The sequence below is a fragment of the Macrobrachium nipponense genome, chromosome 16, assembly GCF_015104395.2.
Source record: "Macrobrachium nipponense isolate FS-2020 chromosome 16, ASM1510439v2, whole genome shotgun sequence".
In the NCBI taxonomy this organism is placed as follows: Eukaryota; Metazoa; Arthropoda; class Malacostraca; order Decapoda; family Palaemonidae; genus Macrobrachium; species Macrobrachium nipponense.
In genome coordinates, this window is record NC_087209.1 from 3,033,737 (window position 1) to 3,045,268 (window position 11,532).

The window sequence follows — 11,532 nt, forward strand, 5'->3', positions numbered from 1 at the left end:
GATAGATTGCTAGATGACAGGTAGTGCAGAATATAATTAAAAGTTGCTGTTTGGGATATACTGGATTTTGAATGAAACAAATTGATTTTAAAAAATCTAACTATAAGCAGAACTTCAGTGTGCCTGTTGGTAGAATGGGTTATTGCAAAAGTGACATGGGAAGACTAGGCAATGTGATTTTTAAAAATTTGTCTACTTGTGCCAGAGAAGCATTATGAATCAGTACTTGTCTCCTGAAAATGAGACTCAACACAAATGGCCTCTTTGAAATTCCAACTTTCTCATCTTTCCTTTGCTTTAATTTCTGTTAATCTCTGTTTACCTCCAGCCTTCTGTGTTATGGTTCTTACCCAAGTAGGTCTGGTCTTCTACCTCCTCTGGTGTCTGAAAGAGCCCAGTAGACTATCATATATTATTTTCCATGGAGTGATATGAAAGTCATGTCCAAGCTATCCCCACCTCCCTCTGTTTTTATCTCATCTACCAATGGAACTTGTGTTATCGCCATTACAGTATATTATTTTTCACTATTTTCAGCCATCTGAGTCCTGATAATCTTTTTGGTGCTGTATTCTCAAATTGACAAAGTCTTTTAGATGTTGATTGTCACACCATGATTCATGTCCTGTCAGCGATACAGATGTACTAGAGTAGCGTATGCTATACAGACTTCTTACTTTCATATGAATGAATAGAGGAAACTTATGCAGGATGAATATTGCATCTATACACCAATCAAGAAACATTAAATGATGTCATCACATGGTACATTAGTCTCACTTCTCTCTAGGTAGAAAAACTCACCCAGTCTTATTTCATCAATCATTCTTCTAAACAGAATATCTGTCATAGAATCAGAGGCCATGTCTCAGTATGATTTAGAAGTAGGAAATTCAGTAATTATAGTACAGTTCTAGGTTTATATACTATACAGTAAAAAGTATGTACTGTACCATATTTCTTTTGTGTGTGATTTTTAAAGGATCAAATTATATGTTGTGTCTGCAGTGCAGAGTCAAGGTAAAAGATTTTGTTTTTCCATTCACATTAGAAAAGTGAGTGGCCAGCGATATAGCTAGAAATCCATATGAATAGTTTTTCAAGTCTATTATAGACAGGGCTTTAAATGCAAGTTTTATAATCCATACAATTCAAGCAAGAGAGCTAAAGTATTTTTCTGTCAGAATGTTGCTGCTGCTTATGTCAAAATATATGAAAATATTAAATTGAAATAAAAAAAAATTTTTTACCTTTATATACATTATTTGAGCTCATGAGAATGGGAAATGCCATATTAGATTTTATTGTAACATTTTAAAACCTTTTAGATGAAAAGGAATCTTAATACATACTCAAATATTTTGTTTTTTCAGGAGGTGCTTTGGAATCGCTTTCTTATAGCTCTGAAAGAATGCCTGCTTTTGCAGTCCTCTCCATAACTCTAGTTATACTTTTGGTGTGCTATTGGTATCGTTCACGTCATCGCCCCAAACGTCGACGTAATAAGCTCCGTAAGGTGGTCATGGCTGCTATCAATGGCAGGCTTCCATCCGTCTAAATGTCTCGTGGCTTTAGAGGCACACATGATAAAAGTTTTTGTTAATAAGATTTCTAGTAAATTTAAGATGGATTTTGTGAAATTTCTATTTATATTTTCCATCTTATATCAATGCAAAACTATCACAAATTATTTCATATAAAGAGAGTAACTTACTTCAATACTGGTATTTATGAGGAATGTGTTTAAGTATCCATACTGTATTTGTTTTGACATTAGCTCTTGATTGTGATTTCTTATATTGTGACCGTATATATACCTCATCATTGCTATGTCGATGTTTTGTAACACAAAGCTATTATTTTTAGTCTTGTATTGATGTCCATGTAATTCATCTATTATTTTAATGTTCAGTTCTTTAGGTACCATTTTACAGGTGTAGTTTGCAGTATGCTGAAACCAAGCTTAGTTTGGGATAGTTCGTATCACACACTTAACAGTCTGCTCCGTAACCGAGTGACTTATGTATGTAGTTTCAGTCATGTAAGAGCTCAGTAATACACTTTGGTACTTTCACACCATATATAGTAATAACATCACTTGGAAACTGTGCCGAATGTTTTTAACTGGTACGATAAAGTTTGTTTATGCTGTTATCTATTACAGTATCCGGAACATACCGTAGTTATGAATTGGAGAATGTTTTTTTAACTCTCTCTCTCTCTCTCTCTCTCTCTCTCTCTCTCTCTCTCTCTCTCTCTCTCCTCTCTCTCTCTCTCATTGTGTGTTTTTTATACAGCTATTAGTTCCTTAATTATTTCTTCTTAGGATTATTCTTGTACATCATATATCTCTTAATTGTGCCCTTTTAGATTTTTATCCTCGACATTAATAAAGCTTAGTGTGAAAATACATGAGTTGTAAGTTAGTGCTCTGAACTTCTATTGATGTGAATGCTTATACTTGATCCTGTATCATAGTTTGCAAATGGTTATTTTTTTTAATCTCCTCTTGTAAAAAAAAAAAAAAAGTACAACACTTGTAGTGTCAGTAGAAGCACTGTCAAGTATAATTTAGTATGTAATAAGTTTTTATGTTTTTATTAGAATGTTTGATTTGGTATTTCATGTTACAGTGATTGTGTTTTTTCTCATTTTTGTAGGGAACAATAGAATAGGAACTTTAAGATGTCATTCTATGGGTCGTTAAAACTCTTTTTATGTGTTATTTGTATTTTTCATAGCACATGGAAAGATATATGTCATAAGTTTCACATCTTGTGTACATAGATTTTTATAATGTAGTAATAGGGAATGAGAGGATTAATGCATATTTTTCCCTTAGCAATATTGTATTAATTGAAGAATTCGTTGTAGCATTATGCTTCAGATTCAGGTACATCCTGTTGGAGATTTGAAGCTGTATTCTGCAAATACTTAGTCTTTCATAAACATGTATGTGATATTGACTTTTGGAATATGTGGAGATGTGCAAAGTGGAATGAGAGAGAGGTAGGCACTCTAGTTGCTCCTTTATAATGTTGAATCATCTTTTTGTGATAAAAGGGATGTTCTCTAGATATTTATCGTTAGCTCAAATCTTATAGCTCTAGGATTTGGAGTAAGGCTTGCTTAATCATTATCCCTATACAGGGTAGGGTTTTATTTATGCTGTTTTATGTAAAGTTTGCCCATACATTTGAAATGAACTATGTCTGCATAGATCTAGTTCATTTGCATTTACTTCCTTGTAACTGACTGTTTTGAACAATTTCTAATCAGCATATTAAATACTTGTTGTTTCTGTGGGAAGTATATTTCAGAGATATTTCAGTTTTTGTAATCATATTTTTTAGTTTATAATTTTATAATTTATTTTGTATAGATATGCTAGGTCGTCTCATTACTTTGAGTAAGAAAATTTACTTCTCTTTGGGTTACTTTTAAGTTCACTATAACCAAAGAAGTTGTTTATACCTACAAGTATATATGATTGTTTATATGTTATGGGATTTTGTAGAATAAAGTGCAGCTTTATCATTACTGCAGAATTTACCTTTTCCATATCTCGTATTCTGTATTTCCCAAAGTCAGAGGGACCAACCTGATGACAAAGAATTTTTCCCTTAATGTAGTTTTATTGAAGGGGAACATGTTAAGTACTAATCTGAGACCTCAATTTTATTTTAAAGGTCTATAATCCCAGCAAGTGCAACAAATGAACAACTAATTATTAATCATCAATGGTTTTTATATAATCCCAATAGAATTAAAACTGCTTTACACCTACCACCTCTGTACAAATGTGAACAGAAACTGCTTTTTAAATCGGTTACCTTCCCATTACAGGGTTAGACGTGAGGTAAGTTTCATCCACTCTCCTCTTAACTTTTGCATTTTTTTCTGAATTCCTATTAAATTTGTCTTTATCCGTTCTTCTGCTGCTTTCATAAATAATGCATTTCACGCCAACTGTTCCTTATCTTCTTTTCTATTTTGAGATCTTGGACTGTTTGTGCAATGTTTATTTGTCTTTTATAATGAACGGAGATCAAGAGCATTGCTGATTTTAATGACCGATGCTTAATACTGTATTATTATTAAGTTTAAGGAGAACACCAAGTCACATTTCTAGATTTAAAATCGCTTCATGGATAATATTTGCTCTTAAATAAGAGTAAAAACAGATTAAGAACCGGAACAGCTTGATGGAAAAAATCAAATTAGATGAAAAGGCAGAGGTAGAGCAGCTTACAACTTCCTGTGGAAAATTGCAAAGCCATCTTTAGTACCACTTATGGTATGCCTTGCAAGGCTTTTGTTTTGTCTTACCTTCTCTTGGCTCTCTGTTCCTCAATAATCAGTTGTGTCACTGTTACATTTTTTCAGCATGTTTGCACAAGTAATTTCTTGCCAATATAGTTTTTTGAGCAAGGACAAATCTTTGGGGCATGTCTGAGAGAATAAGAATGTTATTGAAGTGATCTGTTTACTCTAGTATAGAGTAATAGTAATTGCTAAAAATACAGTTAATAATAGCCTTGCAAACATTGTGGAAGGTTTGCATATATATTACATTAACCATTGTCCCTTAAAAATGTTTTTATTTTAATGAAATATTTTAACTTGCATAGTGCACTGGATGCAAGATTCCTGTAGGGCACAACTTGGAAAGGGGTTGTTTTTATATTAAGTGGGATACCAAGGCAATATTGATTTATGGGAGGTTGACAGTTAGGTGGGAAGAAACCCAAGGGAGAGGGCAAAAAGGTAGGTGGAAGAAAGCAATTATGAACAGAGGTAGAGTAAAAGGCAAGAAGCACTATAACAGGATATAGCAGGAGCCTGAGAAAACCCATTAATAATTTTGTTAGTGTATTGAGCTAGGCACACTAGATATATATAACTTGGGGCAAAAAGTAACAGCTGTTGCATTAGAACTTTTATTGAGGCGATTAAGGACTACTACTTCACTAGAGAGTACCATTTTTTTGGGGGGTGTTGCTATCTTCTGACCCATTTCATTCATTTTACTGTACCTCTATTCATATTACCTTTCTTCCATTTTCCTTTCTGCCCTCTCCTAACAATTGTTTCAAAGTACAACTGCAAGGTTTTCTTCCTGTTACACCGTTAAAACATTTTCACTCACTTTCCCTTTCAGAATGACCTCATAGGTCCTAACCCTTGGCCTAAATTTTATATTCCATTCCATTCCACTTCACTTGAAGAGTAGCAAGTGAGTCTGTAAAATACTTGAACAGTTTTTTTTCCTTAAACCTCACAGACTTGAATTGAATTCTTCATTAAATGACATAGAGAATTATCTGTCTCTTAATTGCCCCAGTAATGCAGAATAATAGTTACTGTTAAGCTATTTTATGTGATGTTTGGTTTTCAACCGACAGGAAATATTAAGCTTGAGAAATTTATCCCTAAATTTAGTTTTGTCAATTTTTGCCATTTTCAGGTTATCCTGTCATGCTAGAGTTTCAATTTATTAAATTAGATTTTATATACACATTGTGAGTAAATCCTTTTGGCCAGCACTGTGAGAATTAAGATGTTAGTTCAATAGTCTGCTAAGACTTATAATTGATGATGCTCGCAGTCTTGACCTTTTATTTTTTTTGTACTGTGTGACTTCTGCATCATGTTGGAGTAGATTTGACCATATTTTAAATCATGGGAACACAGTGGTACTGGTTGCTCATATGCGTTTATATGGGAAACTAACCTTGGACACGGTTGAGTGTATTTTAGAAAACGAAAAAGCACACATCTTTGATGATTTAAAGGTGGGCTGTGGTATACAGTATGTTACATCTTTGCTACTGTAGAACTGTTCTTATGTTGAAAAACTCATTATGTAAGGTGAAGGTGAGCATCCACGTAGGGGGTTAGCGCTGTCAGTGCACTATAGGCATTACTTAAGGCTCTTTGCAGTGTGCCTTCAACCCCTAGCTGTAGCCCCTTTCGTTTCTTTTACTGTACCTCCTTCATATCATCTTTCTTCCTCCATACTTTCCACCCTCTCCTAACAATAGGAGGTTTTCCTCCTATTGCACCTTTCAAACCTTTTGTCAATTTTCATTTCATTGCTGATTTACCTCATAGGTCCCAGTGCTTGGCCTTTGGCCAAAATTCTATATTCAGTACAATCAATATAAGGTGAGTATTTAGAACTGTCAAACTTAATAGCATCAAGAATCTATCTTCAATCTTATTTACAACTAATGCAGGTTAATGAGAAAAGTACGGTAGTTATGAGTGACTAGACATCAGATACACAGTTGATATGAATCTACTCTACTAAAGGTTTTTTGTAACATCCCTTCGGCCCCATCACTCCTTTTACCGTACCTTTTTTTCCCCTCTTGCTATCCAACCTCTCTTAATGATTTCTTTGTGGAGCTGCAGATTTTTCCGTTACACTTTTCATACATATCTACTCTCAATTTCCTTTAGGCTACAGCGCTGAATGACCTCATTGGTCCCAGTACTTGGCCCGTGCTCTAAATTCTATATTCGATTCCATTCCATAGAATAGCAGAGTACTGTTTTTGTGAGATCCTAATAATATGCAAGTAAAACTTATGTTTGATTGGTCTTGCTCTTGGAATGGTAGCCCAAAAGTAGTTGGATAACCAGTCACGAGTGAGTATACTACTAGTTGTGACAGAAACTGGTAGTAGCTAAGCCTCTGGTACTACATTACAGGACCCAGCTGCCTCGGACAATGATATCAAATCATTTCATTTTCTCTTATTTGGATCCTATCGGTAAATCTAAGTAATAACTCCGCGTCGGGTATTTCTTTGGAAAATACTACAGGCTTCTATAGTATTCGGGTTGCCTTTTAAGAATTTACCGTTATTTTTGGGCGGTCGACTGTAATTAACCCCCAGGGGCCAGCACTAAACACGCCGAAATACATTGGACGCCCCCACGGTCCAGATAGGTCCAGACAGGATCCATACATCTGTATGGATCCTGGGTCCAGATAGAACAGGTCAGCCAGACAGCGTCCCAATTTTAAGCCTCTTCTGCGCACCTACGTCATCTGAGGGAGCGCGGTGGTGAGAACCATTAAGAACATAGGTCTAACACACCGTCAAGAATCTTTTTAGAAGAGAATGTTTTTGATAATGTGATCTTTCAAGTGTCAAAAGAATGTAAATAAAACAACATTTGCATTTTGAAAATATTTTATTAAGTTAAAACTTTTTTTTCTTTTTTCTTAGTGCCTCCCTGCATGGTTGCCCTTGACGTGTCCTATACTTTATCAAATTATTAAGATATCTCATTCGAAAATATACCGATATCTTTACATAAAAAGCTATAACATCGTCAGGAACGTCAATATTAGACTTTTTCAATTCAAAGCAAAGCTTTTTGAAACGATGTTTGCCCTCTATGAGTGCTTTCCCGTGTACAACATTAAAGATCTCGATGAACTTGAGCAATTTAATTTACCTGTTTGTTTTTCTACATCAATACCAAAAGCAGTGCTTTTACAAAACTCCATAAATGCATGAAGAATTCATGGTGTCGACCCAATCATTCATTATTAAAAGAATAAAATCGGACGTTTCACTGCAGTTTGACACTTTAACAGTCTTCTTTCGCCTAAATATTTTTACTGAATTGGCACATGATGTAGACACCAGTTGCACTGCTAATTTAATGCGCTGTCTTTGTTGACCCGTTACATTTAAATGCATTCCATTGATCTTATATGCAAGCCCATAGTCTGTTTTGGTTTTACTAAGTATTTCCCGTATGCTAGAAGCTGAAATACACTCTTCATTATTAAGGAAAAAACAGTCAATAAACTATTTCTTACTAATTTGATTAAATGGGGAACATCAGAGAACACGACGTTGATTTTGTCAGCACGACAACAGGCATGTACCCACTGGTCTTTGTATGGCTTTTCGTTTGGAAAACGATGGTATTTTATATTGGAGTTTTTCATTTTTTTTCACGTGTATTAGAACAGCCAAATACTGCGCAGTTACTTGGCATTATCAATGGTAGAATGAATGAATGAATAAAAAGATATATGGGCAAACAGCAAGTCCTATAGAATACCTTACGACTATGGATAGTATGTTGTTTTGGCTAACCGCGTGTGAGAGACCAGGGCGCGTGACGTCACAGTATTGTAGACATTGGACGCCCCAATCCCTAGTGGATGTCGTATTCGCGGTTACGTTCCTTGCAGTCCGTGCGGAGTTATTCTTTAGAATTACCGGGATATCAAAGAACGGGTAGTATTACCTTGCATTCCAATGGAAGAGAACCACTAAATGATACTTTACATAAAAAGAGAATACATTGCTTAGACAGTGTATGGAAAAATGAGTTTTTATTTGTATAAAGATCAAGTCTAGGGGCAAAAACTGGGAACAAAAAACAATTCTTTTATGTAAATTTGTGCATTTGTACAAGGTTGTTGGTGGAACCTAAATAGTGCAAAAAAATTTGTTGACTCGAATATTAACTTCGAGAGAGAATATCCGGCACCATGATTTATTTTCATACAGAATTTTAATTATCAACTGCTAGAACTTGCAAGTCCGTAAAAGAGAGAGAGAGAGAAACTCGGATGAATTGGTAAAATGTCCCACATATTAAACCTCAAAAATGTCGATACTTATTAAGAAAATTGAAAAATTAAGTCCAGAAGAAATATCCTAATGGCGATTGATTGATTGTGAGTTATCTTGCATGACAACTATCAGGGTCACCGACGCTCCTAATGGCGTGAAATTAGAACTAGATATCAGAGGAAATAAGAAAAAGCTATTGAAATGTGCAATAGCTTAAAGCATGAATTGGAAAGAAACTGTTAGACTAAAACAATTAAAACTAAGCCACAGTACAATGTGGAAGTTCTTTCGAAAGTGGAATAGGTAATGTGGTCGCAAATGAGAAATATAAGACCTACGAAATAACCTTAGCACATTTGAAAACCAAGGCACTATAGCTACATATTCTCTTAGCTGAAAAATATTCCGTGGCATCAAAACCTATGGGTTTTACATTTTGTGAACACAGCTCAGTGTTATAAAATAGGACTGTATTAAGTTAATTACAGTATTAGATTTAGCAAGTAACTCTCAATAAGATTTTACATTAAACTTAGATATGATAATTAGACTGTTATCCATGCGTAATAATTCCTGTGGAAATCCTCGTTGGATGCCTGTGCACAGTGGGCCAGAATGGGACTTAAAGGGACAATAATACTTTCAGTGAAAAAACTAAGTTTATTTGGGATTAACATTATTCTAAACCATTATAAAAGGAAAAAATACTATATCAAATCAGTACAAATCTGTGATTTTGAGCACATATATTCTGTAATTTGGCAATTCTGTAAATCTTATTTTCTTGGGAAAAAAGTGAAATCATGGAAACTAAAGCAATAATATCATAATTGTGCCCCTCGGCTCCGGCGCTATGTGCCAACAATTTTATAATCTAATCTAATATCATAATATTTTGTACAATAGCCAATAAAGAACATAAAAATACAAAAAAAAAACTTCCTTTCAAGAGATTACATCATTGAAATAAGGTAAAAGCAAGTAAAATGAATGATTTGAAGATGATAAGGAATGCCAGAATAATTGCTAAAAGGAAAAGCCATTTAGCTTATATTAGAGAAGCGCGTAAATGATCTTCAGTTAAGGTACTACATGTCTCATTATGTTTATGGTCCTTCACTTGATATTTCAGGATCTGTAATGAGGAGCAGTCGAGCTTCATCTGGCAGATCTTTCTTAGATGTGTTTTTTGTCTGATTTCTCATTGATGTTATTAGGGGATCGGATGAGCAGAAAAACCGTCGCATGAAGTCCTCATTAGTTTTTTTTTCGGGATATTTTCCGGCAAAATGACTCTCTGAACTTCTTAAAGTCTTTGTTTTTGGCTTGTTGGGCCTCTTCGGAGTAAAGTCCAATTGGCAGATTAAACTGTTCAATCACTGAACCTCCATGAATAAGAATTTTATGCAAACTCTGAGGCATATAATACCAATTGCACTCTTCCACGTAAATTTTAGCGGTATTGATGCAGAAGGATTTGACCGCTGTGACATTTATATCAAACCCAGATGATAAAGTACACAAGATGATGTGCAAATTCTTCAGCAATTCTATCTTAATTCCAAGAATTTCACTTGATGTTTCAGCAAGCTGAAAAAATCTTCTAGCCGTATTTCCATCATTTGACGTCCCAAAGCCTGACTGTTTTGGCATATCAATCACTAATCCTGTCCTATCACGAAAAGATTTTTGTATTTTCGATTTTTGTTGCTGAACCTTTGCTTTTTCCTCTTTTGTTCTTGCCTGCCATTTCTTTATAGATCTTATCCAGGCATGTAATGTTGATAGTCCATACATGATGTCATTATTTGACTGGGGTCTCTTTGAAACTTTCTCTATGTCATTCATTAGCTTAGGTGATGCCCCACACAAAGAACAGCATTGCATTGTGTTGGTGACAAGGGATAAAGAGGATGCCACTTTTCCATCAATCATTGTAATGCTCACATCATGAATGACGCTAACATCGTTAACTTAGTTGGTCTAAGTATATGGATAGCATTTTTAAGTATTGCTCTTCTTCCACTAAAACATGTGAAATTTCCTTCATGAATTTTAACCTTATAGGTCTACAAAAAAAAAAAAAAAAAATGGTGATGAGGGCTTCTTATTTTTTCATAAGATAATTTTCTCATTAGCTTCTGTCTTTCAACTCAGCTGTAACAAATAAACAGGACTCGAAAATGACATCTCGTTCTTGGGTATCACTTCGAATCTGCTTGTAAACACTTTGACCAGTTGTACCATCAAATCCAACTTTACAAATTAACTTAAACGGCTTTATTTCTAAATCTGTTCCATTCAAAGACACTAATTCAAATATTCTCCTTGTTGTGTGGTCTAATAAATCTTGTAAGGTCACTTCTGCAGAATAATCAGTTAATAACCAATTTTCAGGGGAAGGTAAGCACTCTTCTTTGGCAGAACGAACATTGTTGTAAGAAGGAAAAACTTTCGATTTCTTCTCAAGTGTTTTATTCCTCAAATTTTGATAGCTTCTTTTTGAAAGGCCACAGTCTAAGATCAATGCCAGAGCTTCATTTGCAGAAAAAGAACACTGTGATATTTTCTGATGAAGTACGTTGGTTTTCAGTAGAAATGGGGTAAAGATTTGGCCATTCTTGATTGTCCCTTCTTTCTTAGAGCTCTTGATGTAGCATATGTGAGCCTATGAGGAGATATGCTAACAAGCTCTGCAGTTTTCCTTCGTTTTGTTTTCTCTGTTTCAGGTCGTCCTCGAGATTTCTTCGGAGTTTCATTTTCTGGGTTTTGATACACTTTAGCTTCAAGCCAACCTTGGTACTTACTTAGAAATAACTTTCTGGTTCTGTTAACAGTTCTCCACTTAATTCCTAAGTTTTTCAGAAAGTTAATCACAATATTTGTTTCTATAGTGTCATCACGTATAATATTTTCAATC

The 11,532-nt window shown here is 34.7% G+C and overlaps 1 protein-coding gene across 4 annotated transcripts in view; it reads left to right on the top strand.

Annotated features, from left to right (window-relative positions):
- The window catches only part of LOC135195521 (membrane-bound transcription factor site-1 protease-like), a 169,844-nt gene extending 166,304 nt beyond the window's left edge, over window positions 1-3,540 (top strand). For 3 of the 4 annotated variants that reach the window (XM_064221760.1, XM_064221759.1, XM_064221761.1), the window contains exon 16: window positions 1,374-3,540. In XM_064221760.1, the coding sequence (XP_064077830.1) occupies window positions 1,374-1,558 (185 nt within the window). In that variant the 3' untranslated portion in view covers window positions 1,559-3,540. The remainder of the gene's footprint in view (window positions 1-1,373) is intronic. The other variant, XR_010310156.1, reaches the window with a different exon arrangement.
- Window positions 3,541-11,532: the final 7,992 nt, after the last annotated feature.